Below are 24,353 nucleotides of genomic sequence, written 5' to 3'. Positions count from 1 at the left end.
CTACACATTCAATGCAATCCCAATCAAAATTGCACCAGCATTCTTCTCGAAACTAGAACAAGCAATCCTAAAATTCATATGGAACCACAAAAGGCCCCGAATAGCCAAAGTAATTTTGAAGAAGAAGACCAAAGCAGGAGGCATCACAATCCCAGACTTTAGCCTCTACTACAAAGCTGTCATCATCAAGACAGCATGGTATTGGCATAAAAACAGACACATAGACCAATGGAATAGAATAGAAACCCCAGAACTAGACCCACAAACGTATGGCCAACTCATCTTTGACAAAGCAGGAAAGAACATCCAATGGAAAAAAGACAGTCTCTTTAACAAACGGTGCTGGGAGAACTGGACAGCAACATGCAGAAGGTTGAAACTAGACCACTTTCTCACACCATTCACAAAAATAAACTCAAAATGGATAAAGGACCTGAATGTGAGACAGGAAACCATCAAAACCTTAGAGGAGAAAGCAGGAAAAGACCTCTCTGACCTCAGCCGTAGCAATCTCTTACTCGGCACATCCCCAAAGGCAAGGGAATTAAAAGCAAAAGTGAATTACTGGGACCTTATGAAGATAAAAAGCTTCTGCACAGCAAAGGAAACAACCAACAAAACTAAAAGGCAACCAACGGAATGGGAAAAGATATTTGCAAATGACACATCAGACAAAGGGCTAGTATCCAAAATCTATAAAGAGCTCATCAAACTCCACACCCGAAAAACAAATAACCCAGTGAAGAAATGGGCAGAAAACATGAATAGACACTTCTCTAAAGAAGACATCCGGATGGCCAACAGGCACATGAAAAGATGTTCAACGTCGCTCCTTATCAGGGAAATACAAATCAAAACCACACTCAGATACCACCTCACGCCAGTCAGAGTGGCCAAAATGAAGAAATCAGGAGACTATAGATGCTGGAGAGGATGTGGAGAAACAGGAACCCTCTTGCACTGTTGGTGGGAATGCAAATTGGTGCAGCCGCTCTGGAAAGCAGTGTGGAGGTTCCTCAGAAAATTAAAAATAGACCTACCCTATGACCCAGCAATAGCACTGCTAGGAATTTATCCAAGGGATACAGGAGTACTGATGCATAGGGGCACCTGTACCCCAATGTTTATAGCGGCACTCTCAACAATAGCCAAATTATGGAAAGAGCCTAAATGTCCATCAACTGATGAATGGATAAAGAAATTGTGGTTTATATACACAATGGAATACTACATGGCAATGAGAAAAAATGAAATATGGCCTTTTGTAGCAACATGGATGGAACTGGAGAGTGTGATGCTAAGTGAAATAAGCCATACAGAGAAAGACAGATACCATATGGTTTCACTCTTATGTGGATCCTGAGAAACATAACAGAAACCCATGGGGGAGGGGAAGGAAAAAAAAAAAAAAAAAAAAGAGGTTAGAGTGGGAGAGAGCCAAAGCATTAGAGACTGTTAAAAACTGAGAACAAACTGAGGGTTGATGGGGGGTGGGAGGGAGGGCAGGGTGGGTGATGGGTATTGAGGAGGGCACCTTTTGGGATGAGCACTGGGTGTTGTATGGAAACCAATTTGACAGTAAATTTCATATATTAAAAAAAAAAAAAAAAAAAAAAAGAAATAGTAGATCAATTTAACACCTGCTTAAATTTTTTTTAGTGTTTTATTTTTGAGAGAGAGAGTGTGTGAGAGGGGGAGGCATAGAGAGGGAGGGAAACAGAATCCAAAGCAGGCTCCAGGCTCCAAGCTGTGAGCACAGAGCCCCACGAGGGGCTCGAACTCACAAACCATGAGATCATGACCTGAGCTGAAGTTGGACACTCACCTGACTGAGCCACCCAGGTGTCCTGACACCTGCTTAATATTCACTTGTGGAGGGGCGCCTGGGTGGCTCAGTCGGTTAAGTGGCCGACTTCGGCTCAGGTCATGATCTCGCGGTCCGTGGGTTCAAGTCTCGCGTCAGGCTCTGTGCTGACAGCTCAGAGCCTGGAGCCTGTTTCAGATTCTATGTCTCCCTCTTTCTCTGACCCTCCCCTGTTCATGCTCTCTCTCTCTGTCTCAAAAATAAATAAATGTTAAAAAAATATATTCACTTGTGGATACTGAGGTATTGTTCTATGGACAGCAAAGGTGACAGTCTATAATGGATACTATAAAGCATTTACTGTTCCTTTTCAGTTAATTTCTTGCTATATTCAAAACAAAAGGTTTTGTTACTACATCATATAATTTGTATTAATGTGAACCAATATTTTCTGATTTGAAAGAAACTGAATTCCTTAAGTTATCAAAAGTTTTCATACAGAGAAATGATAGGTCAGTCTTCTCTTCTTTCATGAATTCCTACATTTATACATAATTTCCTTGGTGCTTTCTTTATGTGATTTCTAGAAAAGGAGTCTACCCATCTCTCACCTGCAAGAAGAGGAAGAAATGATTGTCCATCAAACATATTATAATCCCCTACAGATTGTAATATGAGACAAAGACGTCAAGATTCCCTCATCCTCTCTAAAACGCCAGAATTTCTTTTATGTATTGTTCAACGTGTGTTGGAGGAGTAGCAGCAGATGTATTCTATTGGTTAAGTCTTGCAGTGATGGTGGGGGGTTTGGAGCTGCTGGCCAAGCAAGAATTCTTGAAGATGGCTTTGGTGCAAAAAGGTGATTTTATTAAAGCATGGGGACAGGACCCATGGGCAGAAAGAGCTGCATGGGGGTTGTGATGGGTAACTCATTATATACCCTCAGGTTGGGAGGGGGTTAGGGATAGAGTAAGTCTCTAAGGAATTTTGGAAGCAAGGTTTCCAGGACCTTGAGGGGCTAGTTGTGTTAAGAAAATGCCATTTATTACCGTTTAGTAAAACCTTCATCATGAGACCCTTCAGATATATATCAGGTGGCCATAAACTTGGAGTATGATTGCCAGCATATATCTTGGGAGAGTTGAGATAATGGAAGTTTTTATATGTTAAAGTAGACTTACAGGATCCTGAGGGGTCAGGATAATGGTAAGCCCAGATTCCCTTTTGCTCCTAGCAAAGTGTCCTCATGGAAGCAGCTGAACTTCTAGAGGAAGGTCACTCTGCCTGTTTCAAGGACTTGTCAATGGCCTGTAAGCAGCAAGGGAATTACTTTTTCATTTGGCTTTGTTTCCCACATTACCACGGCAAGCACTTAAACCCCTTTCCTCTGTTCTTGGGTAGCCAGGAGTGTCCAGGAATATCACACATATTCCATAAGGGGTAGGGTTGGGGGTGCTGTTAGCCTGTACTATGTTCTCAGCTCACCCGATGCTCCCTCATCACTATTACCTGTTAGAAAGCCAAGGAGAAAAGGATTTGGTCATTGTTGGCAGTTCATTTTAAAAGAGGAAACTTAGCATCTGTTTCACTGTGAGCCCTATAACCAACTCCAGTCCAAGAGGATAATTCCCACTGACATGTTTTATATTATGTTTACATCTTTATACCTAATAAAATTCATACAACATGTATCACTATATATACAGCTTTTTACTTAAATTATATTGTAAGTGACTTTTATGTTAATATAACTAATATTAGTTTTAATTATTTTAATAATCTATTATGTTTATATTCCAAAGTGTGCTTGGCATTTTCTCATCATGGAAAATAGTTTATTATTTCACTATTATAATTTATCTTTCATATATTTTACAGTACAGTTCAGGTGACATTTCAGTTCTAAAAATAGCAATGCATTAAATATCTCATAAATATATTTTTGTTATAATTATTTTGATGCTTGGAAATTATTAGATCAAATGTGTATGATGTTTGTTAAGCCTTGTGACATGTTTCAACAGATTATTTTGCCAAGTATTTTACCACTATTGTGATGCCAGCAACGTATGCGAATGTCTCTCTTTCCAATGTAACCTATATTATTTATACTGCTTTTAAAATATTTTACTTATAGGCCAGGAATTAAATTTTTGTATCTATCTATATTTCTTTTGATACTACTGACATGAACAATGTTACATATTTATTTACTACTTTTCTCTTGTCTAATTATTCATCTATTTTGCCCACTAATATATGCAGTTGGTGATGTTCTTATCAATTTAACTAATACAATAAATACATTAAACATCGTCTGTCATGGTTGATTCCAACTTGTAAACCTCCTTAAAATGTCTTTTAATTTTGTGGGTTTCCTTTTTAGAGAAAGAGAAATGTTAATTTTTATGTAATCAAATACGTTCAACTTTCCATATGAAGATTCTTTTTTCCTAAAGCTTAAAAAATCCTTTTGTTAATATGAGGCAAATATCAAACATGTTTGCAACTCTTAATTTGTCTCAGAACTTAAATAATTTACATTCACTATCCCATTATTATTGACATAAGGTAAATTTGGCCAGTCACATATATGAACAAGAAAACTTAGAGTAAAGGATGTTAATAAAAATAACCCAATGATGCATATTAAAGGTTTAAGTTGGAATTCAAACTAGGCAGCTCAGAATCTAGAGTCCATGTTCTTAACTATTATGTAACAGAAAAATTGAAATAAATTTGAATTGATCCCACTTATTAATGTAAATAATGACTTGCTCTAGCTTTCTCTACACACACACACACACACACACACACACACACACACACACTTAGAGCAAACTCTTCATTTGCTCTGGTGACCAAATTTCAAGTGTGAGAGTCTGTAAGAAACTCTACAATATAGAAACTTCTATTTCTCATAGAATCTTCACTGATCAGGAAAAGTTCCCCAGTTCCTTTCTATTTTCTCACTCTTTCTTCTAAAGGCATGAGGGTGCATTCCTTCGTAGAACACAGGCTACAAACAGTAATCAAGACTAATCATCTGGTTTTGTTCTTTTCTTTAGTGGTCCTGAGGCCATCTTTGTAGTCCTTTCTTTGTCAAGCAGGCAACTGGTAAATATTTAGTGGCTGCTGTGTTTGATGATTCTAAAGCCATTGTTCAAGTCTGCTACAAGAACTCATATAGTTCTAAAAATTACAAATGCATTTTAACATGGTTTTGCATGTTTCATTTATATTTAAAATTATCTGACTTACTGTCATTATGTGAAAAGGGTGCTAAGGGAATGAGAATTTCCAGAAGAATTTAATGTCAGTTTATACCTTTCTCAAGCCTCTTTTACAAACTCATCCTTAAATGAATTTGACTTCAGGGCACCTGGGTGGCTCAGTTGGTTGGGCATCCAACTTTGGCTCAGCTCGTGAGTTCGAGCCCCGTGTTGGGCTCTGTGCTGACAGCTCGGAGCCTGGAGCCTGCTTCAGATTCTGTGTCTCCCTCTCTCTCTGCCCCTAACCCACTTGCATATTGTCTCTGTCTCTCTCAAATATAAACAAACATAAAAAAAAAAAAAGAGTCTCATAACCATAAGAAGGTTAATGGAGGTGGGGGGGGGGGGTTGGGAAGTGGTTTAAATGGATGACAGGATGAGCACTGGGTGTCATATGTAAGAGATGAATCACTGCGTTCTACTCCTGAAGCTAAGACTACACCGTATGTTAACTAACTTGAGAATTAAAAAAAAGTCAAAAAAAATTTAAGAAACTAATTTCAATTTACAATCATTTTACTTTTGCTGGAAAAAATAAGCTTTGAATAATTTTTAAAAAAATTGATTACCCTGCTATTATCACAGTTATAAAATTACTAATTTTCATATATAATTTGATACATCACAATGTAAATAAGTTACCTTTAAAGTTGCTCAGCAAAAAAAAAAAAAGTCTCTTACAGTTTGTTTCCCTCTCTCTTTTTAGATTTGCCTCTCTCAATGATTGATTTCTGACTGTTAATTTTGCATTCGCAAAATGAACCCCTCTTCATTATGATATACTATCTTTTTAATAAATTATTTGACTCTATATGCTATGTTTTGCTTGCAATTTTTCCATCTATGTTCGTGATAATTATTGGACTATTTTCTTTTCACGTTCTTGTCAGATTTTAGTATCAGGGTTATTATTGACCTCATAAAACAAGTTGAGAATTCTTCCTACAATCGCCATTCTATAGATGAATTTGTATGTAAAACTGGTACTATTTGTTCACCAGTGAAGTCATGTAGATTGGAGTTTTCTTTATGGAAAATATTGTAATTTCATGTTTAATTTATTTAACAGATATTGAAGTGTTCAAACCTTATATTTTCTCTTGTGTTAGAATTGTTAGGTTGTGTTTCTCAAGGAAATTGTGCTATTAATATAAATATTTGATACTTATATTTTCACGAGTATTTGATATATTTGTGCATAACATCCTTCTAATAACTTTTTTATAAGATTTGTGGTAATTCTTCCTTTTCATTTCAGATATCACTAATTTTTTAATTATTTATTTATTTTGGGTCAATACTGCAAATTTACCATTTACACTGATCTTTTCAACAAATCAAATTTGGCCTTCCTTGTTTTCTTTGTTGTACATCTACTTCCTATTTTGTTTACTGCTCTTGATTATTTTCCTCTTTCCACTTGCTCTGTATATAATTTGCTGGTTTTTTTCCAAGCTTCTTGAGGTGCAAGCTTAGAAAATTGAATTCCACTCTCTCTCTTTTTCTAATAGATGTATTAAAAGATTTCTTGTCTCTCTTAGTACTGTTGTAGCTGTGTCTTACAAATTTTGATATATTACTTTCATTTTCTTTCAATTCAAAATATTTTCTTTTGAAAATATTCAAAAATTTCCTTTGCAATGTCTCTTTTAACCTACGTACATTTAAAAATGTATGGGGGGTGGGGGGCACCTGGGTCGTGCAGTCCGTTGAACATCTGACTCAGCTCAGGTCATGATCTCACAGTTTGTGGGTTTGAGTCCCACCTCAGGCTCTGTGCTGATGGCACGGAGCCTATTTAGGATTGTGTCTCTCCTCTGCCTCTCCCCATCTTGTGGTCTCTCTCTCTCTCTCAAAATAAATAAATATATTTTTAAAAATAGAGTATCTTTTACAAATATGTATTTGGGGACTTTTCTATTTATCCTTCTGATATTGATTTCTAATTCAATTTCACTATGTGAGAAAAGATAGTTTACTTTTTCAAACTTCTAAAATGTGGCCTATTCCAGTAAATTTTTTTATTTAACTTTATTTATTCAAACTTTATTTCTATTTCTATTTCTATTTTTTTTGTCATACTCTTAGTTGATATTTAACTCTCCTCCAGCTCAGGTTCCTTTTTGTGTTTTGCCCTTTCTAGCTTTGGATTGAAATCTTCACAGAAAATTTTAAAACCATTCAGAAACACAGACATACCAATCAAATGTTTGCAAAATACAAAATATGCACCTCACAATAGGAGAAATAGAATCCAGTAAGTATTCAAAATTTATTCACTCTAGTGAATATAAAATAAAATATAATTTCGGGCCAATAAATGTTTAAAATTAAGTATACTAGCAATGTTTAATGTTGGTGAAACTCTAACAAAAGAAGCATAATCACATGCTTTAAGCCAAAGTATAAACTGGTTTAATGTCTCTGGATATCATGTAGTAATATGTATCAAGAGTTTTCACAAAGATCATATCCCTTTCCCTAGCTTGTCTGGGTTCAAATAATTAATCGGTTATTGCATCAAATTTTAGCCACAAGACTGCTTATCATAGAATTATCAGTTTTCATGATAACTATGAAAACTATTAATTATTTAACTGTTATATTAGAGAATGCATTATGTGATTAAAGTAAACCCATGCTGGGGCACCTATATGGCTCAGTTGGTTGAACTTCCGACTTTGGCTCAGGTCGTGATTTCGCAATTAATGAGTTCAAGCCCTGCATCAGGCTCTATGCTGACAGCTCAGGGCCTGGAGTCTGCTTCCGATTCTGTGTCTCCCTCTCTCTCTGCACCTCCCCTGCTTGCATTCTGTCTCTCTCTGTCTCTCAAAAATAAATAAGTGTTAAAAAAAAAAAGTTAAGTAAACCCATGCTATGGAATACTGTAATCCGTATTTTAAAACCACATTTAGAAAAGTATTTAATGTAAAGAAAATCTACACATTAAAATGTTACATAAAAGTGTTACTAAACTATACTTGGATTTAATTCACTATTTACCAAATTTTTATGTAGACATGGAAATCTGGTTGAATGTAGATCCTAATTCAATAAGGCAAGCACAGGTTCTAAGAGCCTGTAGTTCTAACAAGTTCCCACGTGATGCTACTAAGCTGGCTCATTATTGAGTTGAGTAGCAAGAGTGTAATCAATTTTGAAGGGAAAGTAGATACATGATAAATAGGTAAATAGATAGATAGATGATAGAGATAGATAGATAGATAGATAGATAGATAGATAGATAGATAGATAGATGATAGATAGATAGATGATAGAGATAGATAAGCAGACAAACAGAATTAAAGGAAAAATGACTTAATACCAGAGTATTCATCTCTAAATGTGTCAAATAAAAAGGGCTTTATATTTTCTTAATTATGGTTTTCTTTTACTTGAACTTGTGTTACTCTTGTTCTGGCACTCTATTTCTTATTTTAACAGATACTTAATATAGAAATACAGAGAATCCCCCTAAAAAGAATAAATAATGTATAATACTGCCCATCCAGAGATAACTACTATTAATACTTTGTATATATTCCTTATATGCAAGCACACAGACACCATGCACATGTGAAAATATACAAACATGCATGTATGAGTCATATACAACATTCTTACTTTATATAATATATAATAACATTATACATGTATGTATATAACTTTTATAATCAGAGAAATAAATAAAAATTACTTGGCATTGATTTCCTGGAGAGAAACAATTGTCCAGACCTGAGCTGTCCAATGTGATAGCCACTAATCACACAAGACTATTTAAATTTAATTTTTTGTTAATTAAAATTAAGTAAAACTAAAACTCCAGTTCCTCAGTCTCACTGGCCACGTTTCAAGAGCTCAATAACCACCCGTGCCTAGTGACTACTTTTTTGGAGAGTGCATATATAGAACATTTCCATCACCACAGAAACTTCTCATCACACAACACCAATCTAGACAAGTCTTCTGATCTTTTTAGAACTTTATTTGCTGGCTTTTGTGTTTGAGTAGGGAAAGGGTTAACATTAGGCAGGGATAGATAAGGGATAGATAAGGCAGGCTCCAGCTTCAGGTGGGAAGCTGAAGTGGCAGACAGGTTTGAGGGGAAAAAAAGGATAAACCTATTCCAGACCTGCCTGGGTGACGTGCCATGAGTGGAGTCTCACACTTTCTGATAAGGTCTCAGTAAAAAGTCAGGGACAAAAATCCTCAGTGGTTACCCAGTGAGACCCCTCTCCCTCTTGAGAGCTTTATACTTCCCCTCAATAAATTCTATCACTTTGCTCACTCTCCGATGTTGGTGAGATTCCTTTTTTTGACACACGAGACAAAGACAAGTGTCTCTCCCACCCTCCTGTAACATAATAAACGTTAAGGATTATTTTTATCCTAGAGCTAATTTTACTGATGGTCTTAAAACTCATTTTAATAAACAAATGGACATTTGTTTTATATCAGGACTCTGATAACTTAAGCAAACAGTTCTGCACATCTTAACCTGTGAGCACTCAAACCTTAACAGAGCTATTATGTAGGCTGAATCTACACAGATGCATCATACAACGGGAGTCAAATTGTTCACAAAAATGAGTTCACTGATTTTTTTTCTCTTTACTTATTTGGTAATCAATTTAGTGAGTCAGCGACTATCAAGTAAGTTCCCATTGCTTCACGGGGACCAATCAAATAAATACTCTTGGCCCAATCTGTCTCCAACCAGCTCCCTCTAGATTAACAAAGGTTCATACATAATACATACATCAAACCAGTAGTTCCTTAATTCCACATCTAAGCAAGCTCCATGAATTCTTGAGTACAGTTGCTAAGGTTCTTGACTACAAGATTGACTTCAAATTGTGACTAGTGGGAATAACAGAGTTGCCATTCCCCTGAGCTTCTCAGCCAGAGGGTTAATGCTCAAACTGTCTAAACAGGTGTTCTGAGGATTAGTTAGACCAGATAACCCAATGAGTGGCTGAGACATGTTATAAAGAAACATCTGGAAATCCGAATGAAGAGACGCTTGGATGAAAGCATTTGAGATCATTGAAAGAAGCAACTGTGCTGCGACTATTTCATATTTTTAGTTTACAATCTAGTAATATTTTTAGTTCAGAATCTAGTTAGCAATAGGATTTTATGAACTTCACCATGTTTGAGGATGCAAAAGCTATAGTTCATTCAACTTCTTAGAAGCTGTGTTTAAATCACACTTCTGCAGCCTTCTTGGGCATCAGATTGTCTTGTTGGGCAGAATTCATAGGTAATCAGGATTTGGGTTCTGGAAAGGGTTTTGTAGGTGGGATCAGGGATGAGGAATTGATAAGTAAGGGCTCGGGAGTCACCCTTGCTGGGTAATTAAGTCTGAGCTAGACCTTGCATTATCAGCTATCAAGCAACTCAGGATTAGCATAAACCAGGAATCAGGCTGGGACACCACAGTGAATCCTGAAAGTTACCTAAAGGACAGGCTGTAGGCTATCAGGTCAGAGTTGGAAACTATGCATAACATTGTTTAACTGCACTCCCTGATGCTATAAACTAGATATAGAGTCTTAGAAAAAAGTGGAATCTAAGGAGAGGAGCATCACCTGGGCATGAGAAAGGGAGTTGAAACTTAGACACTGAAAAAGTGTTTCAGAATCAAGACCAGAGAGGTACCCAACTGTAGTATATACAGTACTGAATGTTTATAAGCAGCCTTTCCAGACTGGACAAAGAAAGGTGAGATCTACCTCCTTTGGGGCAGGGCTCAGTAGCTATGATGATTTCATCTGAACACAGGGACTCTGCCTGGCACAAGGTGTCATAGGACTAAGTGGATACATTCCCAAACTTCTTCTCTTACACTCTTCCTGTCTTACCCTGTCTAGGGGAATTGTTCAGAGTGTATTGTTCTGGAGAGGGTCTTCTTTCCCAGCTGTTCCTTTGGGCACCAACATGATTTCTATTCACATAATTTGTTTCCTTCTTTTTCCAGAGTTCTCTGCATCTATCCCAGAAAATAATGTAAGGGCAAGTACCAAAGTTGCACCCAGAGTCCTTCATACTTCCTGTCTCATTTATAGCTGCTCTTCCTTTTTCTTAAATTTTTTTATTTTAATTTAAATCCAAGTTAGTTAACATATAGTGTAATAATGATTTCAGGAATAGAATTTAGTGATTCATCACGTACATATACTACCCAGTGCTCATCCCAACAAGTGCCCTCCTTAATGCCCACCACCTATTTAGTCCATTCCCCCACCCAACACCCTGACAGCAACCCTCAGTTTGTTCTCTGCATTTAAGAGTCTCTTATGGTTTGTCTCCCTCTCTGTTTTTATCTTATTTTTGCTTCCCTTCCCCTATGTTCATCTGTTTTGTTTCTTAAATTCCACAAATTAGTGAATCATATGATATTTGTCTTTCTCTGATTAATTTATTTTGGTTAGCATAATACACACTAGTTCCATCCACATGTTGCAAATGGCAAGACATCATTCTTTTTGATCACTGAGTAATATTCCATTTGTGTGTGTGTGCGCGTGTGTGTGTGTGTGTACCACATCTTCTTTATCCATTAGTCAGTCGATGGACATTGGACTCTTTCCATAATTTTTGAATAATTGTCAATAGTGCTGCTATAAGCATTGGGGTGCATGTACCCCTTGGAATCAGCATTTTTGTATCCTTTAGATAAATACCTAGTAGTGCAATTTCTGGGTCATAGGGTAGTTCTATTTTTAATTTTTTGAGGAACCTCCATAGTGTTTTCCAGAGTGGCTGCACCAGTTTGCATTCCCACCAGCAGTGCATAAGGGTTTCCCTTTCTCTGCATCCTCACCAACATCTGTTGTTGCCTGAGTTGTTAATTTTCACCATTCTGACAGGTGTAAGGTGGTATCTCATTGTGGTTTTGATTTGTATTTCCCTGGTGATAAGTGATATTGAGCATCTTTTCATGTGGTCTATTAGCCATCTGGATGTCTTCTTTGGAAAAGTGTTCTATTCATGCCTTCTGCCCATTTCTTCACCAGATTATTTATTTTCTGGGTGTTGAGTTTGACTAAATTCGTTATAGATTTTGGGTACTAACCCTTTATCTGATATGTCGTTTGCAAATATCTTCTCCCATTCCCTCGGTTGCCTTTTAGTTTTGTTGATTGTTTCCTTTGCTGTGCAGAGGCTTTTTATCTTGATGAGATCCTAATAGTTCATTTTTGCTTTTGTTTTCCTTGCCTCTGGAGACATGTCAAGTAAGAAGTTGCTGTGTCCAAGATCAAAGAGGTTGTTGTCTGTTTTCTTCTATAGAATTTTGATGGTTCCCTGTCTTACATTTAGGTTTTTCATCCATTTTGAGTTTATTTTTATGTATAGTATAAGAAAGTGGTCTAGTTTCAATCTTCTGCATGTTGCTGTCCAGTTCTCCCAGCACCACTTGTTAAAGAGACTGTGTTTATTCCATTGGATATTCTTTCCTGCTTTGTCAAAGATTAGATGGCTATAGGTTTGTGGGCCCATTTCTTGGTTCTCCATTCTATTCCATTGATCTATATGTCTGTTTTTGCGCCAGTACCATACTGTCTTGATGATTACAGCTTCATAATACAGCTTGCAGATCAGAATTGTGATGCCTCCAGCTTTGATTTTCTTTTTCAGCATCACTTTAGCTATTTGGGGTTTTTCTTGTTCCATAAAAATTTTAGAATTGTTTTTTCTAGCTCTGTGAAGAATGCTGGTTGCTACTCCTTTTTTTTTTTAATGAACACAAACATTTTTATTTACCTTTTCCAAACACAGGTCTCCTAACTACAAGAGTCAGAAAGTTTTACTAACTTCAGACTAAAGAAGTTAAATTAAAGAAATTTGGAGCTGTATGAAAATGTCTTAACATACATATGCTTTACAATTCTTATGGAATTCTTTACTATCTACCTATGCATCTATCTCTCTATATACCTACCTAACAGCATCTGTCTCTGTATCTACTTAACAAAAGCAAATGTAATTTTAACAAACCAAAATGGCTTACATTAGGAGTCTAGTATTAAGGTTGAAGTCTTTCATTATTTTGTTTGTTTGTTTTTTATTGTTCCACCAACAACTGTTAAGGACTCTCAGTCAGGTGTTACCACATGTGGTCTTTCTTCTGGCCTGAGTTTCTCTTCCTCTTAGGGTGTTGAGTTCTGCTGAAACTTTGCATCTTGCTTCTTAAAGCAGAGGTTGGCCTGGTGTTGCCTGTTTCTTCTTGAGCTACTTACTCCTTTTGAAAACAGTCACATACCCTCCCTTTCTGAGTGAAATTGCCCTTACGATTGTAAAATGGTTTAATGTTGGAAGGGAATCATTCCAAAGTGATTTCAAAATGTCATTGTTAAGCCACCTTAGTGATCTCTACACTATTTTCTTATTTATTTATTTATTTATTTTATTTATTTTTTAATATATGAAATTTACTGTCAAATTGGTTTCCATACAACACCCAGTGCTCATCCCAAAAGGTGCCCTCCTCAATACCCATCACCCACCCTGCCCTCCCTCCCACCCCCCATCAACCCTCAGTTTGTTCTCAGTTTTTAAGTCTCTTATGCATTGGCTCTCTCCCACTCTAAACTCTTTTTTTTTTTTTCTTTTCCTTCCCCTCCCCCATGGGTTTCTGTTACGTTTCTCAGGATCCACATAAGAGTGAAACCATATGGTATCTGTCTTTCTCTGTATGGCTTATTTCACTTAGCATCACACTCTCCAGTTCCATCCATGTTGCTACAAAAGGCCATATTTCATTTTTTCTCATTGCCACGTAGTATTCCATTGTGTATATAAACCACAATTTCTTTATCCATTCATCAGTTGATGGACATTTAGGCTCTTTCCATAATTTGGCTATTGTTGAGAGTGCTGCTATAAACATTGGGGTACAAGTGCCCCTATGCATCAGTACTCCTGTATCCCTTGGATAAATTCCTAGCAGTGCTATTGCTGGGTCATAGGGTAGGTCTATTTTTAATTTTCTGAGGAACCTCCACACTCTACACTATTTTCTATGCCTCCTTTAGGAAACAACAAGTGCGGTGAATGTTGCAGCAAAAACTTAATTCCTGGTAAGTATCACCTTTAAGAGTGATTTACTATCTGACTTCTGCCTACAGTTGTAAACCATGGCAATAATAGTGATAGAATAATACCTGGGCTTTTTGTGTAGACGTTTTTCTAAATACTTCATATACATTTATCATTGCAAAAGCCTTATAAGGTTGGAACTGTTATTGCCTCATTTTACAGACAAGAAAACTGAGGTACAGAACAGTGAAGTCACGTGTACAAGGCCTCACAGTTAGCGGTGGAGCTGGGATGAACCCAGGCTGATGCTTACCTGTGAGTGACTAAAGATGCTGCTCATTCACACTCCAGGGGACAGCTCTTAAGAACTATTCACTTTGCTAATTCTTTGCCTTTGGGCACACTTTTCTCTCAATTTACATGTCTCTTTAGAGGAAGCTTACATTTCCTTAAAATCTTGGCTCAAATACCTCAATATTAACTCATTACTGAATCTTCCAAAACTCATTTCTACAGCTGCCATCGCACCATCACCATGGTTTCTAATTGCCTGTCTTTGCAAATGTATCTCCCTGAAGCACGATCTTTAAAATGAGAGAAACTATGCCTTGCTCCCCATTACATTGAAAGTGACCGACATAAAACTAGTGGCCTAGTGTAGAAGCTGAACATTTATTTGCCAATTAATAGTGATAATAAGAGAGGATCAATGCAATGCAAAATCTGACTGAAGGATAGAAGAAACTTCACTGCCATGATTTTTCATATAATTTTTAGGGAACGGCCTTTGTAAATGGCCTTGGGGAACCGCAGCACCATCACTGAATTCTTCCTCCTCGGGCTGTCTGTCAACCCCCACATCCAGGCTCTGTTTTTTGTGCTGTTCCTGAATATTTACCTTCTGACCATCATGGGGAACCTGCTGCTGCTGCTGGTGATCAGGGCTGACTCTCACCTCCACACACCCATGTACTTTTTCCTCAGTCATCTCTCTTTCCTGGACTTTTGTTTATCTTCAGCTACTGTGCCCAGGATGTTGAAAGACCTCCTATCGGAGATAAAAACTATCTCAGTAAGGGGCTGCCTGGCTCAAGGCTTCTTTGTGTTTATCACCGCAGGGACTGAAGCTTTTCTGCTCTCAGTGATGGCCTATGACCGCTATGCTGCCATCTGCCACCCTCTGCTCTATGGACGGATGATGAGAAAACAGCTGTGTGTGCAACTTGTATTGGGCTCATGGGGCTTGAGTTTTTTGAATGCACTTATTAACATCCTCCTTGCTGCCAACTTGGACTTCTGTGAGAGCCATACCATCAACCACTACAGCTGTGAGGTACCCTCTCTCTTTCCTCTGTCCTGCTCTGATGTTTCTACCAACCTCCTAGTGCTGCTCTGCTCCACCCTGCTTCATGGACTTGGGACCTTCTTCCCAATCATCTCATCCTATGGCTGCATTGTCTCCACCATCCTGCACATCAGCTCCACCTCAGGCAGAAGCAAGGCCTTCTCCACCTGCTCCTCCCACCTCATAGCAGTGATCTTCTTTTATGGATCAGGTTTTCTCCGCTATCTCGTGCCAACCTCAGGATCCCCCCTTGAGTTGATCTTCTCTGTGCAGTATGGTATGATCACCCCCATGCTGAATCCTCTCATCTATAGCCTGAAGAACAAGGAGGTGAAGGCAGCTGTGAGAAGGACACTGGGAACGTATTTGCCATGTTCCAGGTGAAAAAGAAAAGCTAGTAGATAATAAAAAAATCAGAATAATATACCAGCCATACATTGTGTGAGTTGACTTTAATAAAAACTTTCTAGGTCTATACTATGTCAGACGTCATGAGATAAGTAAGCAGTGCATAAGAAAACAAAAATATTAGAAAGGTATTAACTTTAGTCTAAATAGAAGGAAACAATGGATTAAATAACTATCTCAATTCAGAAAATGAGGTCATGAAAGTGTTGATTCATTCTTCTCAGTACTCCTCAAATATTTACTTTGATCTTCTTATTAGTAAAATATGTGTGTCTTTAATCATAATTAGTAATTGGGTTTAAGAAAAGTCAATGAAAGGCATACTTTACTCTTAAGTGAAGGTTCTGGATGGTTGAGTAAAACCAGAAGTAAACTTCAACTATGTGGCAGGAGAATAATGAAGTTCGACTGAGTGGCCCTTGGAGAGGAACTAAAGATGCTGAAGAAAGTGAGTTCATATACTGGGACAGAGGACAGACTCAAATAAACCCTCAAAATCCCTGTTGTTTCTTGCTATAATCTTTCCATAGAAGCCTTAAATATGCATATTCTTATATGTATAATTTCTTAGATACATGTGTGAATGAATGTTCTGATCATAACAATAATTGAAAACAAAATACCTAAAAACAAATATAGATTAACAAAAAAAGGAAACATTCTTTTAAAAAAGGTGTTCTTGATTATTCCATATATCCTTGAATTGTGTTTCCTTTGCTCATTTATTTGATAAGTAACAGTGGGGGGAGGGGGGAATATTATGCTAGAACAGTCTAGTTTGACTGAAAACCTAATAGTTTATTGTAAATAAATAAATGGAAATTTTGATTTGTGTAACAGACTATTCATACTAAAGACTATAATTAACTTTTACACAAATGCTTCCCTAAATACTCCCAAATGGGAGTATTCAAACTGTAGCAGGGCCCTGTATAGGATTCTAAATGCATTCTAAAGCAAATGGATTTGGATGGAGTTTAGGCACACAACTGTGCATGTGAACTTTTTTAGTCTTTTTACCTTTTTGATCAACAAATCACTTTACCACACCAAATTTGACTGGACTTGATTTTGCCTAAGAAGTCCCAAAGAGAAGAAGACCTGAGAGTGTCATTTGAAAACTAGTCTTTTCCTGCTTGGGGAGTCAGGCAAATACCCCTCTGGCCACTCTTTCTACTTTCGACTCCCACTAGACTCAGAAGAATTTAGAATTAATGATTAAAGGTCATTGCATCACCTAGATGTTCCAAAGGCCACACCTAAGAGATCCCCACTCATCCTTATAAAATCAGTGTTGACAAAAGCCTTTTACTACTAAATGTGACTTCAGGTTATGACCATAGAATTATAAATGCTGTTGCCCTGGTGAGGAATCAAAACCAACCAGTTGTCTAAACATGGCTGCTCTGTGAACTCATTAAACCCAAACAATGCTTTGTGTAACTGAGACATGATGTTAGAAACAAGAAAAACTAAGAGTATGTGAGATTCTTTGAAAGAAGGAACTTCCTTGGCTATATAAATTTATTGTTAGAATTCAGTAAAGCATTTCATCATCAATAGGATTTTATAAATTTTATCATGACACCAGACAGAAGCCACTTTCTCCAGGCCATCTTCCTTCTCACTAAATGAATCTAAATAAAAGTCCTGCAGCCAAGTTGGAGAGCAAATTACCTTATCGAACAGGATATACAGGTAATGTGTGTTTGGGGTATGGGAAGGATTTTGAGGCTGGGTTTTTGGCTAAGGAGTTAACAAGTAAGGAATCACAACTTTCTCTTGGTTGAGCTCTGGACTTATTGGGAATGGTCAGGACAAGGAACTGGCTGGGCCACCCCCTAATAAATCCTACGGGTAACCCAAGTTCAGACTTCAGGGTAGAAGGTCAAAGCCAGAAGTCATTGGTAAATACTGATATTTATGCAAATAGAGAATTGTTGTAATTCAGACATAAAGCCTTTGAGAAACACAGCAAGGGACATGAGCACATCTGGCCATGAAGGAGAAATTCGGAGTATGAAGAGTGAGGACAATGTCTCAGGATGAAAGTCACAACAGACGAATATAAAGGATTTGATGTTCTACTCCTGTTTTAAACAGGCCCCTGAGTATGAACCGAGAAAAGTTAGTGGGTGGAGCCTTCCTTCTGCAGGCAGAGAGTGGCAACAGTGGGTGTTTCCAACAGAAGCTAGTCCTACAGAACGCATCCCCCATTTTTTTTCCTGTACTTCCTGGGAGAGAGGTCCAGAATGCATAGCACTGGGCAGAGTCCTCTCTCCCAGCTGCCTCTCTGGCCAGGATACCCATTCAAGTATTCCCTGACATGAAACCCCTTCAAGCTTTCCTCTCTTAATTTTCTCGAGATCCAGCCTGTTTTGGGATACACACCCATCCTAGTAATGCTCGTAAGGTGGGCCCTGAGGTCTACACAGAATCCCAAACACTTTATCTCCCCCTTGTCATCATCTCTGCAGTCCTGCAGCTATGACTATTGGCAATTACATGCCCTCCTTTCTGAGTGAAGGCACCGCAGAAATTGCCAAGTGGAGACAGGCTCAACACCAAAATAATTCTAAACTTCTAACTTGCCTTCCGGTGGAGGTGATGAGCAGAGGAGGGAAGCTGCTGGTAATGGTTTCAATGTGATGTCTTGCACTTCTCTTGATAAAGGCATGTAAAGTAGTAACGATGACTGTAGCATCAGCAGCAACAACTTTGGTCTTTGATAGTGCTTTACTGATGTAAGAATATAGGTGACTTTTGCCTAGACTTAAAATCCCAAATAATGGGAAGAAGAAGGAGGAGGAGGAGGAGGAGGAGAAGCAGCAGCAGCAGCAGCAGCAGCACAGAATAGATGCTTTTGAAGAGCTTTGTATATAATTTCATATTTAATGGAATTAAATTATTATTTTCATATAATTTCATATCCTAAAAACCCTCTGTGGTACTGTTATTATCTTCTCTTAATATGCAAGGATATTGAAGTAAGAGCGTTATGTATCTTGTACATAAAATCATAGCTAATTAGTGGTGGACCTGGGATTCGATCTTAGTTTAATGCAGGAGCCCACATGTTTAGCCACTGCTCTGTGATGCTCACTTATTCCCTAGGCATCAACTTTTCAGCACTACCCATGTTTTAACTACCCACGAACTCAGCTGATTTTTCAGTCTTGAGCCTTTGACTGTATTTTTTAGGCAAACTAAATATATGTGAGAAACACACTAATCATACACTTTCTTAAAAGTTTTGTCAAATTCACTCAGAGAACTATCATTATTGACCCTCACTAAATCAGTTTGAGCTCCCATTTCATTAATTGTAGCATTCATTGTTTTCATGTCCATGTTCTTCCATGGAGAATACTAAGAACAAGGGCCATACCTTAATCATCTTTTTGTTCTAAGTGGCTGCACAAAACCCAGGTTATAATAGAAAACAAAACTGTTTACTGGGCAATAGTGATACACAAAGAGAACCAATGCAATTAGAAAATTCCTTGGGGGATAATAGACTTTTGGCTCCTGTGGTGTTTTGTATTATTTCTAGGGAAAGGCCTTTGTAAATGGACTTGGGGAACTACAGCACCATCACGGAGTTTATCCTCCTCGGGCTCTCTGCCAATCCCCACGTCCAGGCTGCACTCTTTGTGCTCTTCCTGGGGATTTACCTGCTGACCATCATGGGGAACCTGATGCTGCTGCTGGTGATCAGGATTGATTTTCACCTGCACACACCCATGTACTTCTTCCTGAGTCACCTCTCTTTTGTCGATATCTGCTTCTCTTCGGTCACTGTGCCCAAGATGCTGGAGAACCTTCTGTCTCAAAAGAAAACAATATCAGTAGAGGGCTGCCTTGCTCAAGTCTTCTTTGTGTTTGTTGCTGCAGGAACTGAAGCCTGTCTGCTTTCTGCAATGGCCTATGACCGCTATGCTGCCATCTGCCACCCTCTGCTGTATGGACAGATCATGAGTAAACAGCTGTATATGCAGCTTGTGTGGGGCTCATGGGGACTGGGCTTTCTGGATGCACTCATCAACATCTCCCTAGCTGTGAAGATGGTCTTCTGCAAGGCCCAAATCATCCCCCACTACAGCTGTGAAATGCCCTCTCTCCTCTCACTGTCCTGTTCCGATATCTCCAGCAACCTCATTGCCTTGCTCTGCTCCACTCTTCTACATGGACTCGGAACCTTCCTTTTGGTCTTCTTATCCTACACCCGTATAATCGCCACCATCCTGAGCATCAGCTCCACCTTAGGCAGAAGTAAGGCCTTTTCCACCTGCTCCTCCCACCTCATCGCAGTGACCCTTTACTATGGCTCAGGTTTGCTCCGCCATCTAATGCCGAATTCAGGTGCGCCCCTTGAGCTGATCTTTTCTGTGCAGTATACTGTAGTCACTCCCATGCTGAATCCTCTCATCTATAGCCTGAAGAACAAGGAGGTGAAGGCAGCTCTGGCAAGAACTTTGGAAAAGTATTTGCAACATATCAGGTGCTGAAATGAAAACAGAGCATGGTGGAGAACTGGAACATATCTGCATACAAAAGGATATTAAGTGAGTTTACAATAGTAAGCTGTACTCCTAACTACTTACAATGTCAGATGCCGCAACCTAAATTAGAAGTGCATGTGACAATGACACAAAGTAATTATAGGAAGGATGGTTCAATTCCTTTTCAAGGCAAACCAATTATTAAATAATAAGAAAGCTTTGTGATGAACATATTGGTTCACTTTTCTCATTCTAAAACATTTCACCTTAGGCTTTCATTTGGAAAAGTCATGAGTTTCATTGATCTGTCATTATTTTTTATTGAGTTTTGGGCATACACATCTGAGAAGAATGTAGGGCCCTGGATCTGTAAAAGAGACAAGTCATAGATAAGGGTAAACGGTGAGAAAGATAAAGACTTCCAACTGGGTGACCACAGGAGACACACTTGAAAAGCTGAAAGTTCTGCAGAGAAACAATAATCATATTGAGGCAGAGCTCAGACTCTTAAAATTTCCAAGAACTTTTATGTATGTGTGGAGTGATGGCCAGATCTCCAGTGAGAGAGGCTGCAAGGAGGCTCTATGTCTCTAGGAACCTCACTTCTCCCATGGCCTTCACTCAGACTTGTATTTTCTATAATAAGCTGACCTTATCTGTGTTCTTTTCCTTGTAGAGTACAGGCTATGAGCTTTAGACAAATAATCTGGTTTTGATCTCATCACAAGTGAATTCTGAAACTGTCCTTGCCTCTCATCTTTCAGCTGTGAAACAACTGGTTACTGTTTAGGGACCAGTGGTTTGCCGGATTTAAGGTACTGCATCACCTCCAACGAATTCATTTTTATCTATAAAATATAAACCCAGGGGCGCCTGTGTGGCTCAGTCAGTTAAGCGTCCAACTCTTGATTTCAGCTCAGGTCATGATGTCACAATTGTGAGATTGAGCCCCACGTCAGGCTCTCTTGTTGGACGCGGAGCCTGCCTAAGAATATCTCTCTCCCGCTCTCTCTCTCTGCCCCTCCCTAACTTGCACATACACGTGTGTGTGCAGTCTCTAAATAAATAAACAAACCCATTCTCACATTGCTTCTGATTTGTTTAAAATTTTTTTAGTGTTTACTTATTTTTGAGAGAGAGAGAGACAGAGTGCGAGTGGGGGAAGGAGACACAGGGAGAGGGAGACACAGAATCTGAAGCAGACTCCAGGCTCTGAGCTGTCAGCACAGAGTCCAACACGGGGCTCAAGCTCACAAACCGCGAAATCATGACCTGAGCTAAAGTCAAGAGTCTGACTCTGAACCGACTGAGCTACCCCGGCACCCCTGCTTCTGATTTGTTTAATCTATATTTTACTATTCTCTAATTCATTGTAGTTGAGAAAAAAGGGGAAAAGTAAGTACAAACTATTGAATTCACTTAATATTAGCTTACATTTTTCTCAAGCTACTTTCATAAACTCACTTTGTCCCAGTTGTCAGTTATACAGGCTTTTCATCCTCATCTAGCCATTGATAACTCACAGTAAGGGCCTCTTCTCATCTGATACTCCAGAAAACTCCAAATACATTATCTCGCTCCACAAACAACAGAATATTCAAGGCCTTCTTTGGATTCTCTGACCTAAGGTGAAGCATCAGTGAACCCTCCAAGGTCAAGCTTTCTATGGTGAAGGGAAGTTTACGGCACTGCACCTGAGAAGAAGGCTGGTTATAGTCAGTGCGCAAACGTCACAGAATGATAGTAATTGTCACAGAAAGATACCAAGAGACTCAGTCAAATTCCCTTTAGAATAAATAAAAGACATGAAATCATAACTGCGTGAAGACATCCCTTCAAATCTAAAGGCTCAGCAGTTGCTCCTTTGGAGGGGCAATGACCTTGAACTTTGATGCCCAGAGTGCTACACCATTGCTTACTATACTGCCTGATCAGTGACAGGATCCTCGCTAGGCCTCAGAGAAGCTCTTCTTACCATTCCCTCAAGGGTTTTTGTATTTCCGGCCTGCAGAAATTCGGGAGATTCTGCCTGCGTTTTGGCCTTCCCAAGAGGCATAAATAACTAGTAATGATCCTATTATACACCTGAGTGCTTAGTGTTAAAAGGTTGAATTTATGGGAAATTTTTCAATATTAATTTCCCAGGAACACCATTTCCTAAGCATGCCTGAAGTTTCTTCCTCTAAGACAGGTGACAAAAAAGGCAGCAAATATGCTAGAGAGGGAGCCTTGCAGTGTGACAGTTCATGAGAAGTTTGTCAATTTTACCCTGATTTCATCATGTTCTTTGCTTTGACTTAACACCTTTGCAATCTATTCTATTACTTTTATCACTTTATAAAAAATATCACACTTACTAAAAAATGTATAAAACATATGTACCAGTTAAAGAATGATTATGAAATGAATACACACATACCCACTACTCAGCTTAAGAAATTACTCATTCTAGGGGGTCCTGGGTGGCTCAGTCGATTGAGTGTCCAACTCTTGATTTAGGCTCAGGTCGAGATCTCATGGTTGTTAGATGGAGCCCCCATCAGGCTCCATGCTGGAAGTGCAGCCTGCTTAAGATTCCCTCTCTCTTCCTCTGTCCCTCCCCAGCACTTGTGTGTGTGTGTGTGTGTGTGTGTGTGTGTGTGTGTGCGCGCTCTCTCTCTCAAAAACTACAATTTTTTTAAAGAAATTATTCATTTTACTACCTCTCCTTCACTCCCCAAAACTGACTACTCCTCTGAATTTTTTAATCATTTCCTTTGGTTTTCTTTATATAATTTACTTTTGCCTGTTTCTGAACTTTATATAAATAGAATTAGGATATATGTATTGTTGTGACTTGCTTCTTTTCATCCATAGGAAGTTATCACCAGAGCCCTGGTTTGGGGACTCCACTGTGATGTGTCTAAAATTGCTAACATATGCTGCTGCTTACCTCAGTAAGGGATTCTATACCCTTTGGCCTAAGATGGGAGTTTCCAGATTTGGTCCCTAACTAATACTTTTCTCAGATTACGGGTTTAGAGACCAAATGCACCTTCTGACAAGGCATACACTGGAATGTAGAACTGAAATGATGACATAGGTAATTCAGCAATAAATTTCAATAAACTAGAAAAATTCACTCTCTATTTTATTCTGATATTGCAGCAGAATCAGCAACTCTAGAGACAGAAAGCAGATTGGTAGGTGCCTGAGAATGTAAAGGAGGGAAGAATGGAGAGTTACTTCTTAATGTGTACGGGGTTTTCTTTTGAGCTGATGAAAGTGTTTTGGCTCTAGATAGCGGTGGTGGGTACACAGCATTGTGAATGTACTAAATGGCACTGAATTGTGTACTTTATGTATTTTTTAAGTTGTTATTTAAATTCCAGGGAGTTAACATATAGTGTAATACTAGTTTCAGGTGTACAAATAGTGATTCAACACTTCCATACATCACCCTCCACCCGTGCCCCCCCCTCCACCTCCCTTCTGGTAACCATCAGTTTGTTCTCTATAGTTAAGATCTGTTTCTTGGTTTGCCTCTCTCTCTTTCTTTTGTCTCTTTGCTCATTTATCTCTTAAATTCCATTTATGAGTAAAATCATATGGTATGTGTCTTCCTCTGGCTGACTTATTTCTCTTAACATTATACTCTCTAGCTCCATCCATATCATTGCAAATGGCAAGATTTCATTCTTTCTTATGGGTAATATCCATTGTATATGTTTATCACATCTTCTTTATCCATTCATCCAGTGATGGACATTTGGGCTCTTTCCATAATTTGGCTATTGTAGATAATGTTGCTGTAAACATCTGGGGAGTATGTACCTCTTTGAATTAGTATTTTTATTATCTTTTTAAAAAAAATATCTATTGCACCTAGGTGGCTCAGTCCGTTGAGCTTCCGACTTCGGCTCAGGTCATGATATCATAGTTCGTGGGTTCAAGCCCCACGTCAGGCTCTGTGCTGACAGCTCAGAGCCCGGAGCCTGCTT

At 38.4% G+C, this 24,353-nt stretch overlaps 2 protein-coding genes across 2 annotated transcripts; both read left to right on the top strand.

The window, feature by feature from the left end:
* The first annotated feature begins 14,911 nt into the window (after positions 1-14,911).
* Positions 14,912-15,847, top strand: LOC109249283 (olfactory receptor 8S1-like). The gene has a single exon (XM_019419651.1). The coding sequence runs from the start codon at positions 14,912-14,914 to the stop codon at positions 15,845-15,847; it is 936 nt and encodes a 311-aa protein (XP_019275196.1).
* A 3,593-nt stretch (positions 15,848-19,440) lies between these two features.
* LOC109249284 (olfactory receptor 8S1-like) lies at positions 19,441-20,379 on the top strand. Its single transcript, XM_019419652.2, has one exon. The coding sequence runs from the start codon at positions 19,441-19,443 to the stop codon at positions 20,377-20,379; it is 939 nt and encodes a 312-aa protein (XP_019275197.2).
* The last annotated feature ends 3,974 nt before the right edge of the window (positions 20,380-24,353 follow it).

Source organism: Panthera pardus, unplaced genomic scaffold (assembly GCF_024362965.1).
Source record: "Panthera pardus isolate Hobbes unplaced genomic scaffold, ASM2436296v1 HiC_scaffold_6, whole genome shotgun sequence".
Lineage (NCBI taxonomy): Eukaryota > Metazoa > Chordata > Mammalia > Carnivora > Felidae > Panthera > Panthera pardus.
Note: the sequence above shows the minus strand (reverse complement) of the source record. Positions and strands in the feature narration are given on the sequence as shown.

What these genes read in the sequence shown, in the direction of transcription:
- LOC109249284 (XM_019419652.2), top strand. Translation starts at nt 19,441, where the DNA reads ATGGACTTGGGGAACTACAGCACCATCACGGAGTTTATCCTCCTCGGG.
- LOC109249283 (XM_019419651.1), top strand. Translation starts at nt 14,912, where the DNA reads ATGGCCTTGGGGAACCGCAGCACCATCACTGAATTCTTCCTCCTCGGG.